This window comes from Sminthopsis crassicaudata, chromosome 1, assembly GCF_048593235.1.
Source record: "Sminthopsis crassicaudata isolate SCR6 chromosome 1, ASM4859323v1, whole genome shotgun sequence".
In the NCBI taxonomy this organism is placed as follows: Eukaryota; Metazoa; Chordata; class Mammalia; order Dasyuromorphia; family Dasyuridae; genus Sminthopsis; species Sminthopsis crassicaudata.
This window is the reverse complement of record NC_133617.1, coordinates 148,367,881-148,391,844: the sequence shown is the minus strand read 5'-3', so window position 1 is coordinate 148,391,844 and position 23,964 is coordinate 148,367,881. Positions and strand designations below refer to the sequence as shown.

At 32.2% G+C, this 23,964-nt stretch overlaps 1 protein-coding gene across 3 annotated transcripts in view; it reads right to left on the bottom strand.

The window, feature by feature from the left end:
• The window catches only part of RAD54B (RAD54 homolog B), a 104,613-nt gene that overhangs the window by 72,596 nt on the left and 8,053 nt on the right, over nt 1–23,964 (bottom strand). For all 3 annotated transcript variants that reach the window (XM_074269341.1, XM_074269351.1, XM_074269363.1), the window contains exons 2-3: nt 18,847–18,997; nt 13,553–13,694 (exon numbers count right to left, since the gene is read on the bottom strand). In XM_074269341.1, coding sequence (XP_074125442.1) covers nt 13,553–13,694; nt 18,847–18,984 — 280 coding nt within the window. In that variant the 5' untranslated portion in view covers nt 18,985–18,997. The remainder of the gene's footprint in view (nt 1–13,552; nt 13,695–18,846; nt 18,998–23,964) is intronic.

Sequence of the window (23,964 nt, the reverse complement as noted above, 5' to 3'; positions counted from 1 at the left end):
GCCTAGTATATGGTTAGTTTAAACTTTATTTTTATTTAGTGTCCTGCCTAAGTCCTTTCAATCTCACCACCCATGGACCTTTTAGAGAAAATTTCCAATACCTCCAAAGGCATGTCAGTGACTGGACTAGATTTTTCATGAACCAAGAGTAACTCCTCTCCATTCCTAGGGAAGAAAGGAGTTAAAACCTTTCAGACTCAAGTAAGACTTCCCAACCTCCACTTCTTTTCCACTCTCTTCTTAATTTTCTGCAGTCTGGCTTCCAGTTTTACAACTCAACTGAAACTATTCTCTCCAAAGTTACTAATGAAATTTTAATTGCTGAATCTATTCTTTCAGACTTCACTCTTCTAGACTTATAAAGTCTTTTGGACTTCTTGGTACTGCTCTTCCTTAGTTCTCATCTTATTTAATTGTTTTTTCTCAGTCTCCTTTGCTAGTTCATTATCCCTATTATACCTCCAATGATGGGAGTTCCCCAAAGAATTGCTCTAGGCCCCTTATTTCAACTCCCTCTACACATTCTCCCCACACATATCCAGTTTCTACACTAAGGTTCAATCTACATCACAAAATGCAAACTGGACATTTCAAACTGAACATACCAGAGAGGTCACAACATTACAATCTCAACTCATCCAAAACAAAATTCATTTTCTTTCCCCAAAACTACTTAAGGGCATAGTATAGTATATATCTCAAAGATCCCAGATATAAACTGCACTAATGTAATCCTTGATGTAAGTGACTTTGCTTCTTCTGCACAGATTTTTGGTAATACTTTGACAAGCAGCTTCCTTTATCTATACCTAAATAAAAGTAGCCTGATGGAGTCAGAGGAGGGGGTGCTAAAGTCCCTGCTGGAGCTGTCTATCTGGTGTCTCTGATGAATCACTGTTTTGTTGCCTCCTTTTTTCTTGTGCCTTTTAGGATCAAAGGACCTTGACCAGAGCCCAGAGTCTGACTCTTCTTCCCAAACTCCCCATTTCTGTCAAAAGTACCAACATCCATCTTTCATGTCCTTGAAGTTATCCTCAACTCTTCCATCTTCAATTAATTGCCAACATTTGTATTTTTAAACTGTACAACATCCCTCCTATAAGACCGTTGACTCTCTAGATTCTCTACTCACACAACTACCATCTTAATTATTCTGAACTAAGGCAATGAAGTCTTACTTGAGTCTGAAAGGTTTTAACTCTTTTCTCCTAATTGGTCACTCAGCTTCAAGTGTCTCACCATTGCAGCATAACCCACAATGCTGCTAACATGATTTTCCTTAAGCACAGATCTGGCTATGTCACTCTCCTAATAGATATATTTCAAGGGCTTTCACTTGCTTCTGTCACCAAATATAAACTCCTCTTTAGCTTTTAAAGCACTTCACAGCTTTGTCTCAATCTATTTTTCCAATCTCACTGGATATTGCTTCCACTTCACACTTTATCATCCAGCCAAATTGGCTTTCTTTTTGTTTGTTACTAAGAACACTACCTCCTGCTCCCATTTGGCTGTGTAAAAAATGATTATTTTTATCTTATCTTTAATAACTAATTGTTGTATTAGGACCAAAGTTTTTCCAGTTTTTCCTCTTTTCTACTTCCTCACCCAGAATTCAACCAGTATGGGAAATCTTAGGCAGAGATTTTCCCAGGTCAAGATCTAATCAGATGGTAAAAGAAATTTTAAGTTTGGGTTAATGGGTGAATTCCTTCTCATTGGGTTTGCTCAGACACGTCTTAAGAGAAATGATGATTCTCCTTTTTGCCAGGCAGTTAATATGGAAATTGATAAGTCTCTGTGACCAAGATTTAGTAATGCAAGTCACATATTACAAGACCTTCAGGTAATTTAGCCTAGCCTCTCATTGTAATATTCATTTTCTCATTAATTGTTAATCAATTAGAGTTGATTACTACTCCTCAGGAATACCTATTCTTCAAAGGGCATATATATACTGTGAACCTATGACCATGAGAGATTTTTGGTCTAAGAGAATAGGCCAAATAATTATCCTTTTAGTAATAAATGTGTTCATTAATAAAATGATTAAATTACTCAAAAATTATGTCTCTTGAACCTTTTTAATTGTCACACTGTCCCCCATACCTAGAATTTATTCCCTTTTCATCTCTACCTTAAAGAATCCTTTTTTTTCCCTTTAAGATATACTTCAAAGAGCACCTACATTAAATATTTCCTAATTCTCTTAAATGTTATTATTTCCCTTAGAACTATATATGATTTTGTTTTTAGTCTTTAAACTTATGCTGTATATATTTATATGTGTGTTTGTTGCCTCTCCCATTAAAACTTAAACTCCTAGAAAATAAAGATTATCTATTTTTTTTTTTTTTAAATTCCTAGTGCCACAGAGAATGCCTGACACTTTGTAGATAACTAACAAATACTTGTTGATTGGTTGGTTGAATTTGTTCTTAATATTATCCTTATGTGAAGTGCTGTTTCTAGCATCACAGAGAGACTCTGGCTGTCTAAGGCTTCCCATTCTCAACTCAATAGTCCTTGATGATCTAAATATGAGCAGACTTCAATTATAACAAATAGATCTACTCTGAGCTGAGAAACCCATCCACCATCAGCACCCAAAGGATTGCAAACTAGGGTCCAGATCAAAGGATCAAGTAATGTCATAAGGAGGCTATGTGCTTTGATGGAGGAAATTCCTCCATAATAAACTATATGATAAGTAAATTGACTGTATTTTTTAAAAGTATTACTGTTGTCTAAAGCAGCAAATCTCAAATGTTTTGTTCAGAAACTCTTCAACACTCTTAAAAATTATTTCAGTATATAAGAGTTTTTGTGTTATTTGGTTTACATATTGATGTCTGCCCTATTGAAAATTAATTTGAAAACAATTATGATATCTAGGACTCTAAGAGTCTCAAGCACCCCAGTAATCCTCAGATGATGTTTTGAGAACCACTAAGTATAGAATGAGAGAATGAGATCCAAAAGTTAAGAAAAGGAATAATAATACCAGATAATCTCATGTTCTCCTTCTTTGCTCTAGTCTCTGATGAAGAGGTAGTCCATTTAAGATCAAATCCTCTCCATGGATTCTTGAAACTAACTCCTGAAGTGGATGGCCCCTACAATCATGCTTTCTTTCTGTGTTTCTCCCCCATTTTTCCTTACCCTCAGTCTCTTCCCATCTATGTTTTTCCAGCCACCTATAAACATGCCTGATAAAAAAAATTTTTTTTAAAATACCATTTATATTGCACTATATGCCAGGGAGTATACTATTTTATAAATGTTACATTTCTGGGAGGCTGATGCTTTTGGAATCCCATCTTACAGCTGGGGAAAATGAGGCAAATGGAGTTTAAATGACTTGCATAAGGTCACATAAATAGTAAGTATCCAAGGTCATATTTGAATTCAAGTCTTTCTGACTCCAGGTGCCAAGGCTCTATCTACTTCACCATCTAGCTACTCCACTTTCACCTATCCTTAAAAACATCTCCACTTAACACTACCATACCTCCCTCCCTTATGCTATCATCCAATCTCTCTCTTTCACAAACTCCAAAAACAAAATCTATCTATACTAATTAAGTCCACTTCCTTTTCTCCAATTTTCAACTCATTACAATTTCTCTTTCAACCTCTCAAGTGAAACTGCTTTCCAGAGACACCAATGTAAATGCTTATACTTACTAACTTCCCTATTCCATTTAACACTTGAAAACCCTCTCCAGTATATATACTTTCTTCTTTTAGGCTTAAGTGACCTATTCCATCCTTATGGCTAGCTCTTTTGCTTCTAACCAACAGTACATAAATATCCAAAATGCAAAATAAGGTCTCAGAGTATGATAAACCAAGAAACTACACAAATACCTTTTCTACTGTCTTACACTTGCAAACACTAAGCATGTTTTTACTTCAATAGCTAGATGGTGGAAAATTTTAAAGTATTTGCTATGGTCTCAATCTTTGAGGCTAAAAATGTCTAAATAGTTAGAATTCCATAATACATTCACTATTCACGAGAAAGCTTTGCATTTTAATAACAGTCTATTTTTTAGAAAAAGGTTTCTTGGTTTTTAAAAAGAGTATGCTAAGCAATTTGACTTGTCTAAATTTTCTTTCAAAATATATGAAAACTAGTACAAATTTGTACATTACCATGTCTTAACTTTAATTCAAAATTTTAATATCCAGTGTATTAATCTTCTTAAGTTACATGAGAAATTATTTATTCAAGACAACTGAAGTAACATTAAAATAATATGAAATGTTAAAGAAACAGAAATGTAGATTTTTTTCAAATTTCACTTCTAATTTGTAATTGCAAGTGCAATCCTCTATCTGCTCTGCTTTATATAAGGAGAAATTCATTTTAAGAGGTCAAAAAAAATTTTTTTAATCAAAGGTCACCTTTATTAGGATGCCCTTCCTGATCACTTCAACCATAACTAATCCTTACTTTATTGCATCCTTACATATATCACATTTAGATTTCTTCAGCTATGAATCAGAAGGGCCTTTAAAAGTATTTTGTATAGTCTTATTTCCTCTATTTGACTATAAGCCACTTAAAATCAAGAACCTTATTTCATAAAATTAGGGATTATGATTAATGTTATGGTTCAGTCCTTTAAGTCCTGTTCAACTCTTGGTGATCCCATTTGGGGTTTTCTAAGGAAAGATAATGGATTGGTTGACTAGTTTCTTCTCTAGCTCATTTTCCAGATGAAGAAACTGAGGCAAATAGGTTTAAATGACTTGCCCAGGATCACACAGCTATTAACTGAGGCCAGGTTTGAACTCAAAAAAATGTCTTCCTGACTCCAAGCCTAATACTCTACCCACTGCACCACTTAGATCCCCGCCTTATGTGTAATACTAATGATGTGATCTATCATGTGGGGTTTGTCACCAAATGATAGCAGGCAACAAAAGTTGGGTTCAATCAATTGAAAAATTCACAATGGCCATTCTCTTTGGCAAAAGGTAGCTTTATTTAGGGAAGAAGTTACAGACAAAATGAAGGGATACAGAAGACATCAGGAATGGCAAATAAAATAGAGTGGGAGAACAAATGAAAGATAATCTCCTCAGTGGAACTCACAATTACCTAGTAGAAAGGGAGCACCCCATAAGGTTGGAGCATACCCTTAGCTGGCAGTCTAAATCCTAGATGGGACTTATTACTCTAAAACAACTAGTTAGATGTAAGGAGAAGTAAGGTTGGGAAGCATAGTGGAGTTAAGAGAAATGCCATGTGGCATGGGTGGGGGGAAGGATAAGGTAAGGTAAAGACATCAAGAGGCAGAATGCCCTGGCAGAATGACCCAAAAGAAAATAGCAGCCATGGGACGACCCCTAAGTATATTGTATAAAGAAAATTTTACTTCAGGGACATTACTGGGATTCCTGACAGGGTATGGCAAGGTGAGACTGCTGGAAATCTCTATAGAGGGTGGGTCTCAGGGAGTTGACATAACTTGGACTTCCAAGTGGACCACCTCCCCAGAGAGTGGGACCATGGAGTTAAACTGATCTCTACCAGAACCTTCTGTCTGCTTGCCTCAAGGATCAATTCTTTGATTTCTCTTGATCCAAAACAATATTCAGATCTCATCATTAATGCTGAAAACAATTAGGAAGTCAACAAGTATGCAGAATGAATGAATAGATGATGTTAATGATTTATTATTGAAATAAACTGCTGAAAAATTGTCTCCCAAAAGCCCCATATACTCTGACACATAGCAGCTTTGGTAGCAAAGTAGAAACAAAGTTGATACTCATCAATTTGAATATTGCTCACAATGTAGCACAAAAATATAACATTACTATGTAATTAGAAATAATAAACATGATGAATATGGATAACTATGAAAAGACTGATATGAAGTTAAGTAAGCAGAAGCAGGAAAATCATTTAAATCATGAATATTACAATGTAAACAAAATGAATTGAAAATGAATGCTGCCAAATTGTAATATAATGACCAGGCTAAAGCTCAAAGAAGAGAAGTCAAAACTTCCTCCTCCTTTATGGAAACAGAAAACCACAAATAAGATGCACTGAATAGCAGATTTTTTTCATATACAGTCCAGTTTTGAAGAATTATTTATTTTCTTTCTTCCTTTCTTGAAACTTTTATGGCTTTCTGAGAGGGATTACAACGAAGGATACAATGGGATATATAAGTGATATAAATTTTAAAAAAATAATAATAATTACTTTAAAAAAAAAAAAGCAAAAATCTACCTTCTTCCAAAGAAGGTAATCTTCCAAAGACTTTCATTAGGGATTAAATCTTTATATATTTGCATCTTCTTTACATAATTGTACCTCCCACCTTTAGCTTTAATGTAAAAGCATATATATGTTTTATTTTTTTAGGAGAATGATACAAAGGAGCAGTATAAATGTCTATAGTACTTATACTTTCACTAATATATTTCTGTAATTTTGAAAGTCCTTCAAATCTTTCTGTAAGACAGCTTCTTTTTGCAAAGAATTATACACAATAATTTAAAAACAGAGCAGCAGCTTGATTTACTTAAGAGCAATCTGTTAAGACTTAATTTTGTTCTTTGATACACTTTTATTTGCATCAATTACTTTAAATATACCTTGATCATTAAATTTAGAACAGGGAGGTGCACATTTATATTTTGTAAGTGTCATACTAAAATGAAAGAAAAATTTCACAGAAGAAAATTTATTTTTTCTAAACAATTACAAATCCAGTCATTCAATGAATTTTTGGGGTCAATGAATGAATTTCACTGGTAGTGAACTATTTGTGAGCAAATTCCTAATACCAATTCAGATCAACCTGTTCTGCAACTTCTAGTCCTTGAGATGGCCAAGGCATAATCAAGTTAAGTGATTTGCATAATCTCATAGTGAGTATCCTTGCCAAGGAGGTATTTCAATCCATGTTTTCCTTATTCGAAAATCAGCTCTCCATTCACTGTATCATTTTTGAAATTGTTGCTAAATTCATGTAACACTGCTACAACTTATTAATAGTTACATTAGTTCCATAATTCAAAATTATATTTAGTTCAGAAACACTGAAAAATAACCAATATGCTTTAGTACTTCAGTAGATGATTTCACTGATATGAAAGAGTATATTAAAAAGTTATACATCCCATTAATGGTATAGATTGCAACCATCCATTCCTTTCTATCCTAGATAATTCCAGTTAGCTCCATAAATTCACAGAGTCTTTTAGGATTTCTACCCAATTTGCTAGGAGCATTATTCTTGACCTCTTGAAATTATAAGGGTACCAATGCTGTAAGAAGTTAACCATCTGTTATTCTTGATTCTTATTACAAAACCAACTCACATAGTTTTCTAGTCATATAACTTTTTGATTACAGGTTTTATTCCACTTCATAACTGTAATCCATCATTTGTAACATTCATAGTCTATGTCCAATGAGTCTTTCAATTGCTCTTTAGGTGAAAGGCAATTTGAATCCTTGGAGAATATGGTACTTTAAGATTTGCTGGCATGAAACAGCACTAGTAGAAAACTCTGGTAGCATTCAGATATCTGGGAATTCTGAAATGAGTCCAACAGAGTACTGGAGACAAACTAACATAAATAGTGCCATTTAAGTTACAGAAACTCTCTACAAGATTGATAAGAAGCCAAGAAAATCAGGTGTTTGTTACTGGAGACAGAACTTCACACAGGCAAGAGGAAGAACAGAATTAATCAACAAGTATTTAGTAAGCTCCTATTATGTGCCAGGCACTGTGCAAGGCACTGGAGGTACACAGATAATTAATAAAAAAAATTTTTTCTAATAACAGCAATCCATGAAACAAAAACACAAAATGACACTCAATACTATGTGACTCCCTTTCATTTCTGCAATAACTTTAGTAAAGTGGTGAAAACAGAAAGAAATAGAACTAATTAAGAATTATGCAATTTTTTAATTATCTGAAAACATTAACTGTTATCATGACTGATATACCTTTAAAAATCAACTAATAGATCTTACTTATTTCAAATAGTATCACAGATTTAATATACAAAAATTGAATTTAAACAAAAATGAGAATTACTAAATTTTCTAAAATATCAACAGAAATCATATCTTTTTAAAACTCTAGAAGTATATAGAGAATTGATTCTAATTTATAAGAAATCAAGCCATTCTCCAATTGATAAATGGTCAAAGGATATGAACAGACAATTCTCAGAAGAGGAAATTGAAGCTATTTCCAGCCATATGAAAAAACGCTCCAAGTCATTATTAATCAGAGAAATGCAAATTAAGACAATTCTGAGATATCACTACACACTTGTCAGATTGGCTAGAATGACAGGGAAAGATAATGCAGAATGTTGGAGGGGATGTAGGAAAACAGGGACACTGATACATTGTTGGTGGAATTATGAATACATCCAGTCATTCTGGAGAGCAATTTGGAACTATGTTCAAAAAGTTATCAAACTGTGCATACCCTTTGATCCAGCAGTGTTACTACTGGGTTTATATCCCAAAGAGATCTTAAAGAAGGGTAAGAGACCTGTATGTGCAAAAATGTTTGTGGCAGCCCTCTTTGTAGTGGCCAGAAACTGGAAACTATGTGGATGCCCACCAATTGGAGAATGGCTGAATAAATTGTGGTATATAAATATTATGGAATATCATTGTTCTGTAAGAAACGACTAACAGGATGATTTTAGAAAGGCCTGGAGAGACTTACATGAACTGATGCTGAGTGAAATCAGCAGGACCAAGAGATCATTATATACTTCACAACAATACTATATGATGATCAATTCTGTTGGATGTGGCCATCTTCAACAATGAGATGAACCAAATCAGTTCCAATAGAACAGTAATGAACTGAACCAACTACACCCAGCAAAAGAACTCCGGGAGTTGACTATGAACCACTACATAGAATTCCCAATCCCTATATTTTTGTCTGCCGACATTTTTTATTTCATTCACAGGCTAATTGTACACTGTTTCAAAGCCCAATTCTTTTTGTACAGCAAAGTAATTGTTTGGACATATATACATATATGGTATTTAACTTATACTTTAACATATTTAACATGTATTGGTCAACCTGCCATCTAGGGGAAGGGATGGGGGGAAGGAGGGGAAAAGTTGAAACAAAAAGTTTTGCAATTATCAATGCTGGAAAATTACCTATGCAAAAATTTTTGTAAAAATTAAAAATAAATAAAAAATAAAAACAATCTTTGCATGTATTTGGAAAAACAAAATACTATTAAAATAAAATAAAAAGTAAAATGCTAGGCAAATACTCCAAAGAGATAAAAAATAAAAAGAAAAGTCCTATGTAATAATTACCAAGCTCCTTCTCAAAACAAACAAACAAACAAACAAAAACAAGAAAGTTCAACTTCTTTCCCTCTTTAGAGGATATGTACCATTGTAAATGTAAATGTGTAAAACGGGTTTGCTTAGTGTTATTGAACTATTATTTTTTCTTCCTTTTTTATTCCCTCTGACAACAGATAGCTTACTGGATGAGAGTGAGAGAAAGAAAAATTATATAAAAACAAAAGAAATTGTAAAAAAAAAATTTTGAAAGAGAAAATATATGTACCATGTATATAATCTATATGGAATTTCTTGCTATCTTGGGGAGGGGAGAAGGTACTTCATCATCTTATAAAAGTCACCCTTTGTAATGAAAGGAATTCTTAAACACTTCAAGAAAATCCTCTCAAGTTGAAATAACAAAATATGATGATTTCTCTAAGTTTTGAGAGGCTAATAAGATTGTCTAGGAGGTAATCAATTTCTTATAACCACTACAATCATCAAGATCATCTATCCACACAGGAATGAAAGGTTTGCAATTTGAATTAGTGGAAAAAATAAACACACTGCAATAATCACAGATCTTTAGAACACTGAAATAAATTTCAAATTAAGTATTTCAAAGGATGTTACATCTAAAACTATGGCCCCAAAGTATATCGGATTAACTTTGTACAGACTACTTTCAACAAGCCCCCAAAATAAAACTCACACATAATCTCCTTGGAAACTGTGATAATTATGTTTTGTCTTTATATCTCCAAAATTAATATGATGAGTAGCATGCAGTATGTGCTTATTTTTGTTAAATTTAATAAACTATATTCAGTTTATGAATTAAGATTCAGAAAATATGACCAAAGACAGAGCTATATCAAAACTCTTTTTATATCAAACTATAACAAACTATAAAATAAAATAACTTACTGAATTACAAAATTCTTTTTTCAACAAAGAATAGAAGGCTGCCAAAGTCTTAGTACAACTTTAAGATTTTGGGAATACCTTGTATTATTTTAACTATTCTTATATCATTTCTTGTTTACACACAAGTTTTTTTTTTTTTTTACAAACCATTTTAGATCTGTCAAAAGGACATAAATTAATATTCAAAAATGATATGTGTACCATTTGGGAGGTTTTTTTTTTTCTTTTGGAACTTTCAGTTCTTCCCCCACTGTTGTATAGCACTTTAGTACTTATTAAAGTGTTTTACATTTATGACTTTGAGACTCATAATAGTATCACTATTATTATTATCCCCATTTTCTAAATGAGGAAACTAAGGTTCAGAGGAGTTAGAAAACATGCTCATAGTCACAAAACTAACAATATATTGCCTCTATGAATCTCTTAAGTCTAAGACCATCTTAAAACAGGCTTTTTCACAGACCCTAAATTATATTAACTATATGATGCAGACAAATAGTCAAGGAGCTGGCACATGTAGCTAGTGACTGTAACTGAGGGAAACCTTAATTCTTTTCCTTAGTAAACTTTTCTACCTGAATACAGACAGAAAAACAGGAACAAATCCTACCTCCCATTGCCACTTCAGCATAACTATAGGTTAAGAATTAAATAAAACAAATTAAAAACTGTTGTCTTATTTAACTTAATTCTTTTTTTTAGAGTAGGACCAAAAAGAAGGACCAATATAGAACATGGCTGAAACACAAAACAAACAAAACAAACTGCAATTTTACCAAAAAAAAAAAAAAAGGAAATTAATCACAGTGGGTAGAGGGCTATGCTGGGGAAAGGGAGAAAAGCAAACATCCACATGATGGGGGAAAGGGAATAATAAATATTATCAATAATATCAGCTTGAATCTTCTAAATTCTCTGCAGTAGTTACTAGCAAAATGTTCTGATAAATGTTTAACAGCCAGCCCCCACAGAGGTATGTACAACACACACAACCTACTCTTAATTTGAATTTGCGTTATTAACATCTTCATCAACTTGTCTAGACAATCAACAAAACAAATCAAATCTTTTTGTAATATATTAAGATTTCCAAAGTATAAGTGCTGAAATGTATAAACACTGAAAATTTAACAAACAGCTCTAATAAACCAGTATGAACTCACTCCAGCATACCTCTAGACTGGAAACCTAGAAGCAGCATACATAGCGAGGAAAGATTCTGAAAGCTTATGAGATAACAAAGGCTCAATATACATTAATTAAAGCTTTTCACAGGTGAATTCAGATACATGCTCCCCCAATATGCCAATGTAAGAAAAGACTTCAAAATATTACTAAGTGAAAGAGTTAGGGGAAAATATCAAGTGTATTAATGTGTATCTATATCTCTGGAACAATATTTATTCAGTACCTAATATCTCGTCAGTCTAGTTAGATTTCTAAATTATATCTATTTATTCAACTAAAAGAATAACATCCAATTTTGAAACATTTAATTTGAGAAAGCTTTGCTTTATCTATTAAACACATCACAAACTCTAAACATCTTAAACTAATCTAATTATCTGTCAAAAACAAGATATGTATAGTAATCTTTTCTATCACTCAACAAATCAGAAATCTTCCTCTGATAGTGTTCAACTTCAAATAATGGAATTTTAGAATCAGAAATTCCAGACTTGAAAATCAAAACAAGTAAGCCTGTATTCTGTCTCTAAATACTACTAGATGAGTGAACCTGGGCATTTAACTCTTCAGACCTTCAGTTTCCCTATCTGTAAAATTAGTATAATAATTACACTACTTGGTTATAAAGAAACCTTGCAAATTTTAGTATGCTATAAAAATGAGTTATGACACTCAAATCTACATAGCCAACCCTGAACTCTCCCCCAACCTCCAATCACATATTTCCAAACAAGCTGGACAATTATATCTAGAAGGCATGTTGGTACCTCCAACAGCAAATGTTTAAAATTGACTCCCAAATTTCCCCATGTAAATTTATTTCTATTTCAGCTTCTAGCAATATTAACCTCTTCCAATATCCTTGAGCTGGAACATTAAAGTCACCTGACTCATGTCTCCATAATTTTCTATCTTCAATGAGTTGGCAAATATTATTGATTTGTTTCCACAATACTCTTATTATTCTCACTGCAACTACTCTTAATCTTGCCTTTAGTTCTTTCCATTTATTCTATTGAAGTTTGTCTCCCAAACGGATTTCTTAACTCTAATCACTCAGGTCTCTAATTCAACTTTCTTTTCTTTCTTTCTTTTTTTAAAATTAATTTTATAATTATAACATTTTTTGACAGTACATATACATAGGTAATTTTTTTACAACATTATTCCTTGCACTCCCTTCTGTTCCAAATTTTCCCCTCCTTTCCCTCCACCTCCTCCCCTAGATGGCAGGCATTCCCATACATATTAAATATGTTATAGTATATCCTAAGTACAATATATATGTGCAAAACCGAATTTTGTTGTTGTTGCAAAGGAAGAATTGGATTCGGAAGGTAAAAATAACCTGGGGAGAAAAACAAAATATGCTAACAGTTTAAATTCATTTCCCAGTGTTTCTTCTCTGGGTGTAGCTGATTCTGTCCATCATTGATCAATTGGAATTAGATTAGCTCTTCTCTATGTTGAAGATATCCACTTCCATCAGAATACATCCTCATATAGTATTATTGTTGAAGTGTATAATAATCTCTTAGTCCTGCTCATTTCATTCAGCAACAGTTAATGTAAGTCTCTCCAAGCCTCTCTGTATTCATCCTGCTGGTCATTTCTTACAGAACAATAATATTCCACAACATTCATATACCATAATTTACCCAACATTCTCCAATTGATGGGCATCCATTCATTTTTCAGTTCTAATTCAACTTTCACAGAGCTATCAAAATAATATCCCATTTACAGAGCTATAAATTCAAAAACCCTCAATGGCTCCTATTGTCCAAATCCAATTAACATACTTTTCACAAAAATTGAATGCATAAGAAGTATATCAAACTTTGAAATGTTTGATGATAGGATTGTATGATCTTTTGTACTTTACAGAGAAAACTTTAGCTTTATTATAGAGGGAAAATGAATATCTGTTAATATAATCACTAGAAATTAAATCTAGACATCAATAATAAACTGCCAATCAACAAAATAGTAGTATTATTTTTGATATTATCAAAAAATAAAAATAAAATTTTTTTTATTCCAAAAGCCAGTATGGTCTACAGATCTAGTATATGCACAGTCATCATAAAAACACATGGAATGTCTTACCTGTATTAGTTGCATCCACTGACACCTCTGTAGTTGTCTTAAATGAGTAATTTCCAGTGCACTTATTCACATCATTTATTGCTCTAACAGATTCTTCAGAAGTCACAGCACTTAAAACTGAAGTACAACTTCTAGAATTAGTCTGAAAACACAGCAAGAGATTGTTAGTTGTACCAACCTAAAAAAATCAAAATTTATTCCAATATAAATGTTATTTTAAACTTCTCAAATTGTATTAGCTTTCATTATAATAAGATTTTGTGATGTAAAACATGAATAATACTACTTTTATATGCCTCTAAGTGGCAAAATAGAATGAATAAAAATTTATGATTTTTTAAAACTAAAACTTTTAGTTAAAATATTCTAAAAACAATTTAATTTTTTATCATATATTTTAAAGTTTAATCACAAAGACAAGTTTTAAATAGGTTAGAATAACAAGCGAAGTGCTATCAGCAGATCAAATCCTTGCCTGATTTTTCAATACCAAATATAGGAGAGAGCTCAAATGCTTTTTAAAAAAAAATGTGACTGTGATATGGGGACCCAACAACATACTTTCATAATACTAATCATAATAAATTTGAAGGACAAGGATAAGTCATTCAAGAGTTTTTAGGTATTTTAGGAAGGGGGTTGCTAAAAAATCAAAGTTGTATAGGCAAATATATGATCATCTCTCTCCCTCCCTCTCTCTGCTTTTATCTCCCCCTCTTTCTCTTTCACACACACACACACACACATACACACACACACACACACACACACACACACACACACACACACTTCTTTCAAACAAAAAGTCAACTTTAAGAGAAATATTCTATAAATATATATTTTCCAAATTCATTCTAAATGGAGGCCATTTAAAAATATGAAACTATTTTTCACATCTATGAACTCAAGACGCAAAAGGAAAGCCCAAACTAATTAAACAGCATATTTTAAGTTTCTTGGGCTGAAGACTTCAAAAATTATTTTATTAGGTTTTTTGACTAAAAAATAGCCAATTTTTCAATAAAACTATAAAATTAATCTTAAAAAATCTAAATAAATCATTTATTTTAGATGTATTATATTTAATATATGTTTTTCCTATAATATGATCATTATAAAAACATCAGAAAGTAGAATGGGAAATTTTTTTTTTCCTATGTGCTGTATAATCTAATTACTCAATGGCATTCCCATGTTGTACATATACTTTGTACATAACAATGTACTAGCAAAATTTATTTACTATACATGCAAATTGCTCACTCTGATGTAGAACTGAGAAATGACAGATGAACAAAAAATGATAAGATTATTGTTTTGTAGGCACAGTCATTTACATAGATAATTAAAATTATAGTGAAAAAGGAAGGATTATGGGCAGTCTTTAGTGTCTACATTCTTTAATAACATGTATTATGAATGACTATCAATAATTTTGTTGGAAAATTGGTTACATGTTATCATGAATCATATTTTTAAATAAAATTCATCTTGCTCTATAATTAATTTTAACAGTTTAAAAATTTTGGCAAAAAAATTGTTCATATCTTTAAAAACTGAATACTATTAATTTTGAACCAAAATTTTCTGGATGCACCATGTTGGGGTTTTTTAAAAAATAAAACAAAGGTAAAGCAAACTTTATTTGATCAATACAACTATACATTTAACAAATTCAATTCAAAATTAATTAGAGCTAGAAAATTTAAGTTCAACTTTAAAGGATAGTTGGAATTCAGTAAGCAAAGGCAAGTCTAGTTTGAAAAGGAGGGGTGGTGTGAGAAAGACTTTCTAGGTAAAGTGAACATACCAGGTGTGAGCAAAGACCTTAAGAAAAGCTGCTGAAATGCATTTTGATAACAGACTAGTGCCTCTTTCTGAATAGAGAATACTTCGTAGAAGGGAAGTAACATGAAAAGATTAGAAAGGTAGAATAGTGGAAAAGTTAAAAAGCCATCATAAAGACTTAAATTCTCTCTCTAAACAGACAATAAAGATGTATCTAAGAATTTTGAGCAGGAATGATGCAAGGTATAAATTTGAAGGGGGAAAGCAAAAAAAAAAAACTCTAATAGGGAACTATTTCACTTGTCCATGAGAGTGGTAAAGAAAGCCAGTACTGAGGAAAAAAAGCAATAAACAATACAAGAGTGATAGTAGAAACTGAGGATGTGGAAATAAAAGAAAGTGAAAATTAATCAGATGTGACGGGACAGACAGAAAGAGAAGGTTCAAAGACTATGACAGGGTTTCATACATGGCAAATAAGTGGTAATGTCAATAGCAAAAAATAGAGAAGTTACAAGAAACAGAACTTTATCAGAAAAATAAGCTCCACTTTAAACTTGTTATGTTTAATGTAATAGTAATATATCTATGTGAAAATGTGATATAGTTCAAGTTCCACCTTGTTTTCTTTGTAACTTCACAGACTACTTTGTTTTACATTTCTCTATTACATTTTTTCTTAAATGTTTTATTGAAAATTGAATATTGAATATCAATACAACCAGTTAAACTTGCCTAGTAATTCTCTATATTTAATCTTTTAAAATTTATTTTTAGCATTTTTTGAGAGGTTTAAATTCTTCCCCTCCCTTATCGTCCCCTATCCACAAAGGCAAGCAATATATCAATTATATTTGTGAAATCATGCAAAGCATATTTCCATCTTAACCATATTTCAAAAAACAGAAAGTTAAAAAAAAAAAAACTTCAATTTGCACTCAAAATTCTTCAATTCTCTGGAGGAAAAGAATATTTTTTTTTTCATCTTGAGTCCATTGGAACTATCTTGAATCATTACATTGATCATAGTACCTGTCTTTCACAGTCGATCATCATTACAACATTGCTATTCCTATGCCCAATGATCTCCCAGTTTTTCTCACTTCATTCTGTATCATTGCAAATAAATCTTGCCATCTCTTTCTGAAATCACTCCCTTGTCATTTCTTACAACAGTATTCTATCACAATCATGTGCCACAAATTGTTCATTCATTTATCAATTGATGAGCATCCCCTGAATTTACAAGTTTCTGCCACAGCAAAAAGAGCCACTACAAATATTTTTGCATATATATCCATTTCTTTTTTTACTTGATCTTTTTGGGAAAGATTTAGTAGTAGTGATATGGTCACAATATGCTTAATCGTATAGTCCTTTGGGCATAGTTCCAATTGTTCTCCAGAATAGTTAGACTAGTTCACTACTCAACCAATACTTCATTTGTAAATGTCCCTATCTTCTTCTCCTTTCTTCTAGCACTTTCTAATAGGTACTTCAGTGATTTTTAAATTTTCATTTCTTTAAACAATGGCAATTTAGAACATTTTTTCATGATTAAAGATAGTTTTGGTTTCTTCTGAAAACTGTATGTTTAAATCCTTTGACCATTTATCAAATTGGGAAATAACTTTTACTCTTGTAAATTAGACTAATTTCTACACTCAATACATATTTGAGAAATGAAATTTTTATCAGAGAAACACTGTATCTTAATATATCATTATCTATGATATCTTTTAGTAAAACATAGTTTCACTGATTATCTCTTTTAATTAAGGTTTATTTTTGCTTTTGCTTTATCTGAGATAGTGATTGCTACCCTTGCCTTTTTTACTTCAGCTGGAGCATTCTGCTCCAGTCCTTTATTTGAACTCTATGTCTTTCTTTTTCAAGTGTGTTTCTTTTAAACAACATATTGCTAAATTCTGGTTTCTGATCCACTCTGTTATTTGCTTCCTTTTACAGATGAGTTCATATTATTCACTTTTAGTTATGATTACAATGTATTTACCTCCATCCCATTTTTTGTTTCTTCTTTTTTAATCCTGTCCTTCCTCATTTATTTTATTTCTAACCACTGCCTCCCTTTTATCATTCTTCCCTTTCCCTTTCTGTTATGCCCTTTCTTTTTCCTATACATTAGATATCTATGCACAACAGACTTTGTATATATATTCTATGTTCTTTAAGAAGTGAGGTTTAAGAAACTGCTTGCCACCCCATTGTTTTTCCCTCCACTATAAAAGCTCTTCTTTGCACACCTCTTATTTGAGAAAAGTTTCCCCATTCTATTTTTCTTTTCCCCTTTCTCCCAATGCAAATTCTTTCTCATCCTTTCATATTTTTTTTTTTTTTTTGGAGATCGTTCCAATATAATTGATTCACACCTATGCAGTCTGTTTATATAAACTCCTTTACTGTCCTAATAAAGTTTTTAAGAATGTAAACAATTTTAACTTTATTTAGCCCCTTAGTATTCCTCTTTCGTACTTATCTTTTAAGAGTTGAATCTTATGTTTGAATGTCAAACTTTCTATTCAACTCTGGCCTTCTCATCAGGAATGCCTGAAAGTCCTCTATTTTATTAAATATCCATTTTTTCCCCCTGAAGAATTATATTCAATTTTGCTGGGTAAGTTATTCTTGGTTGTAATTCTAGTTTCTTTGCTTTCCAGAATATCATTCTATGTTCTGCTATCTTCTAACATGGAAAGTACTAAATACCCCACAATATTTGAATTATTTCTTTCTGGCTCCTTGGAATATTAAATCTTTTTTGACCTGGGACCTTTGAAATTTGACTATTTATTTTGGGAATTTACATTTTGGGATCTCTTTTAGGAAGTAATCAGTTGATACTTTCAATTTCTATTTTACCCTGTGGATCTAAGATACAGGGGCAGTTTTCTTTTATAATAATAATTCTTAAATTATCTTTCCTTGATCAATTCTCTAAGTCAGTTGTTTTCCTAATTTCACATTTTCTTCTATTTTTTTCATTCTTTTGATTTTGTTTTATTGTTCTTTGATATCTCATGAAGTCATTAGCTTTCATTTACCCAATTCTGCTTTCCAAGTTCTTTTCATCTATGAATTTTTTAACCTCCTTTTCTATGTTGCCTATTCTGCTTTTTAAAAGACTTCCTTTCCCCAGTATTTGTGTGTCTCTTTTGGAAAACTGTTAATTTTCTTTTCATAATTTTATTACATCACTCTCCTTTCTTTTCCCATTTTCCATTCCCAGATTTATTTTTAACTCTTCCAAAAAAGAATATTCTCTTAATTCTTTCTCAAAATTTTGAAAAATTATTAGAATTAAACTCCTAAATCATAACTTCCAAAAATGTTTGTTGGAAATTATTCTGAGAAGGATTTTGAAATTTTTCTATACTCAGTAAACCACAATTAGTCTAAAAATAGCATTTTTAAAAAATCTTGACATATAATCAAATATATATAGTATATATAGTACATATAATATGATTTCTTCACTTTTCCTTTACCTCAGTAAATGTAACATTTGGACCCTGTTTATCAATCTTCTCATGCAGATCTGATGTACTAATTTTTCCTGGAGGTCTAAATCTTGTTTTTTTTGCTAAACTCCCCTGTAATTGACTTGGTGCTGCAGATCTTCTCATATTCAGTAATAATCTGTAAGAGAAACAAATAAAGAAATTATATGTGAGTCTTTATTCATTTTGGTCCAAACCTGATTTTTTTCCAAGTGAAAACTAGATTGCCATTTTGTAACCTACAGATTAATGGAGTTGCAGGAAGAGTTACACATGGCCCCTGAGATTCAGTACACAACATTTTTTTTTCTCTTTCAATTTTTATTTTATTTTAATAGTTTTTATTTATCAGATATATGCATAAGTAATTTTACAACATTGACAATGGCCAAACCTTCTGTTCCAATTTTTCCCTTCTCTTCCCCCTGCGGATGGCAGGTTGACCAATGCATGTTAAATATGTTAAAGTATAAATTAAATACAATATATGTATATATGTCTAAACAGTTGTTTTGCTGTATAAAAAGAATCAGACTTTGAAATAGTGTACAATTAGCCTGTGAAGGAAATCCAAAATGCAGGCGGACTAAATTAGAGGGATTGGGAATTCTATGTAGTGGTTCATAGTCAACTATTGAAGTTCTTTTGCTAGGTGTAGTTGGTTCAGTTCGTTACTGCTCTATTGGAACTGATTTGGTTCATCTCATGGTTGAAAATGGCCAAATCCATCAGAATTGATCATCATATAGTATTGTTGTTGAAGTATACAACGATTTCCTGGTCCTGCTCATTTCACTCAGCATCAGTTCATGTCTCTCCAGGCCTTTCTGAAATCATCCCTTTGGATTTATTTTGGATTATTCTTACAGAATAATAATATTCCACAATATTCACATACCACAATTTATTCAGCCAATCTCCAATTGATGCAGCCCACAACATTCTTAAGTAGAGTTTGAACTAAACTAAATGTAATTGGGAAATATTTAACAAAATAATAAAAATACAATAAAATATAACTAACATTTATGTGATTTTTCTAAGTTAATATGCAGCCCACAGAATCCTCATCCCTTATTCTTTTAGTCCAGTAGCCTTTGTTTTTATTTGACTTTGATACCACTAGTCAGAACTAAGAGGTTAAATGCTCACAGTCATGCATCTAGTTCCATCAAAAGTACTTAAACATATTCAAACACAATTCCTCCTCATTTTAAGGTCTATCTCATTCTTAAAGGAAGGAATCAAGTACCTTTTTAAGAACTTATTATGTTGTTTGTGGCAGCTCTTTTTGTTGTAGCTAGAAACTGGAAGATGAATGGATGTCCATCAATTGGAGAATGGTTGGGTAAATTATGGTATATGAAGGTTATGGAATATTATTGCTCTGTAAGAAATGACCAGCAGGAGGAATACAGAGAGGCTTGGAGAGACTTACATCAACTGATGCTGAGTGAAATGAATAGAACCAGAAGATCGCTGTACACTTCAATGCTGTATGAAGATGTATTCTGATGGAAGTGGAAATCTTCAACATAAAGAAGATCCAACTCACTTCCAGTTGATCAATGATGGACAGAAATAACTACACCTAGAGAAGGAAGACTGGGAAGTGAATGTAAATTGTTAGCACTACTGTCTATCTACCCAGATTACGTATACCTTCGGAATCTAATACTTAATGTGCAACAAGAAAATGGTATTTACACACATATATTGTATCTAGGTTATATTGTAACACATGTAAAATGTATGGGATTGCCTGTCATTGGGGGGAGGAAGTGGAGGGAGGGGGGGATAATTTGGAAAAATGAATACAAGGGATAATATTATTTAAAAAAATTAACTCATGCATATATACTGTGGAAAAAAAATTCTAAAAAAAAAAAAAAAGAACTTCTTATGTGTCAGCTATTGCACTAAGCATTTTACATACATTATCTCATTTGACCCTCACAACAATTCTAAGAGGTAGATATTATGGTCATCAATTTTTTACATTCTCTGGTCATATTCCTGCTATTCCTGTTCTACTCCTTTCTACCCCTCTTACTACCTGTATTCTAGGAACAGTAATCAAAAAAAAAAAAAAAAAAATCAACACTATCCTTCTCCACTTACCATCCCCTTTATTTCCCAAATCAAAACCCATCTCCTAGAACACCATTTCCCAAAATGTGTGGTCTTTTTCCAATTTGAAAAGAAATTTCTTGAGAGGAGAGACTGTTATGGTTTTTGTACGCATTTCTCCAAGAATTAAACCCATACTAAGTGCTTAATAAATGTTTTTTCATTCACTCATCTTATATCCCAAATACATTCTTAGTCCCCTTTACCAATAAACCATTTTTCTCTTCATTTAGAACTTCTATATAGTACCCCTTCTCCTAACTCAGACTGTTCCCTTCCAAATACTTTCTCCCATAAATCTTCCTACCTTCTAAGACTTATTTTCTACACTTTCCCCTTCTTTCTCATTTCCTGAAAGAAAAAAATTATCTTCTCCCATATCCTCATTCCAAGAAATCCCATATTCTCATCTAAATCTCCCCCATTTTGTAAACCTCCCACATCACTTTCAAACAAAAATTTCATTCCTCCTCACAATAAAAATTCCACCTGCCTGCTGAGACTTTGCTACCTTTCCACATAGATCAAAAAAGAGAAAATAACACTTTTATTGTAGTAAAGAAATGAAAACAACATATATCTATTAGTTGTAGTCTTCTGTACACATGAATATAATAGAATAATAATGCAGTGAAATCAACATTGAATATGAAGGATTCAGAAAAGCATGGGAAAATTTAAATGAACTGATAAAGAGTAAAATAACTAGAATTGGAAAAACAATATATACATTGAATATGTACTATAAATAGAATTAACAAAAACAAAAAAATCCTGGTAATTTATAATAATCAAGCTTATTTGCCCATGGATATTTTGTTCATGCTTATTTATACAAAGGATAGGAAAAATAAGGTGAATTGGGATCCAAGAGAAAAAGGAAACACAAAATTGATATAATGGGTAGGTAATAAAAAATTCCAAAAATAATATCAAGCTGGGAATCCTAGAAGTATCCTAGAAGTGGGTATCCCAAGGGATGGTAGATTCAGCCCCTGGATTTCATAGGCCCATAGGATCATAGAATTAGAGACAGAAAGAACTTGAGAGACTATCAAGTTCGCCCTCTCATTTTCCAGATGAGGAAACTGAGGCTCAGAGAGATTAAGGGATTTGCCTGTGGTCACATTGCTAGCAAGTATATGGAGCAAGATGTGAACCTGGATTTTTCTGAATCTAGGGACAATATTCTACCCATTTTATAGACAAAATTTATATAGTCCCTGCAATGGAAATGGTCCTAGTTGAGGAACCTTGAAACAAGAAACAATTCCTTGTTTTAGCATAAAGTCAGGGAAAATGTTAGCATCATGAAAAATACAGCAGAGACTGGTCCCCTTAACTGTGATGAGCAAAACCAAAACCAAAACCAAACAAACAAACAAACAAACAACAAAAAACAAAACAAAAAAATCACCACCAAAGTACAAAGCATTCAAGAATTTTTAAAAACCTGGTCTTGGTCCTACAGAGAGACTATTTGGCATGTATCTCCATTTAATTCTTTGAGACTCATAATCCGCTTTACCCTATCTGTTCTACTCTAACACTTGCTGCCAGCTTGATAGTACCTTTGGTGGCTCACAGAAGATGAAGGAAGCTCTCAAATTCAGTTTCAGAACTGATGGATCTGAACCAAAAAGTATCAGAACCTTTTTTTTTTTTAAACTGGGAATGTGGAAGCAGTTATGTGAATAAAAAGGGAATAGTGAGTCATGAAAAAAGAGAACAAAAGGAAGTTCAGAGAAACAAATAGGATAATTTTAGAACTGTGTTAAATTTATTATATACTTTTTTTAAAAAGCTATACATATTAGAAATTGTTGATTTCACATGCTCTTACCCTTCTTTATATGTGGAAATAAGCATAACAAAACATTTGCCAAGTCTGTAATAAGAAAATTAAAAGCATAGTAGAGATATCAGCCTTTCAAATCTCATTTTGTATGATTGAATCTTGGGGAGTTGAATAAATCCATTTGTAAGCTTAGGAAAATGCTCAGATAGCTAAGAATAAGGATATAATGATATTTATAGATAGGGAGTTATGAGTTTGGCACATGAGGCAGACCAAAGCAAAAAGCTTGTGCTCACAAATTTGGAAGGAGAGGATGGGGTAAAACAACATCACAATCAGTAGTAACCTATCATAAGCAGGATAAAGTATATCTGAGAAATGGTATTAGGGTAGGCAGCCTGTGATATTCTCTAAGATCCTCATTCAGATGGCTTAACTCGTGGGAGATTTAATACCTAATATATTTAACCTTATACTGAGAGAGCTGTAGTTTATCTCTTCTTCTGACACATCAAGTGGGGCTCAACAAAATTCAAGCAAATCAATTAAAAGTAACTTCCTTGGTATGAGAAGAGACAAAAAATTATCAGTGTACAACACTGAACTATTTTGGAAAACACCAGAGTCAAGATTGTTGTTTGTCCTTCACTCTCGTAAACAGCTATGCCATCAAGAAGTGATACCACAACATGAAAGTGAACTGGACTGAAATGAGGGAGGGTTATGCAAAGTTACCAGCCTCACTTTCTCTTCCAGAGCTATGTGCGTCCAATGGCAAAATACTGATCAAGATGAGTGTAATCGACCCTGGATACTGTGGGAGATCTTGACCTTTTTAAGCTCAGGTTTTTAATAGGTCTCAGATTGACTGAGGCAACACCCAATCAGTGATTAAAGCTAGGTAAGAAATAAGGAAGAAAATAGACTCTTTTACTCAGTCCAAAAAAAAAAAAAAAAAAAAAAAATCTAATCTTGAAGAGGAAGACCTTCAGGGTTTCTGGCCAAAACAAAAACAACTGTTATTTTATATTTACTGAGTCAATCCTGGGATCTATTTTTGCCCAATCAATGAGAGTCAGAGTGATTTAGGTTTAAATCATGGTCTTTAAGAAAAATCTAGCCCACTGAGAAGCTATGACTCAAAGAATGGAGATCAAAGGAAGAAAACTTTAAAAGAT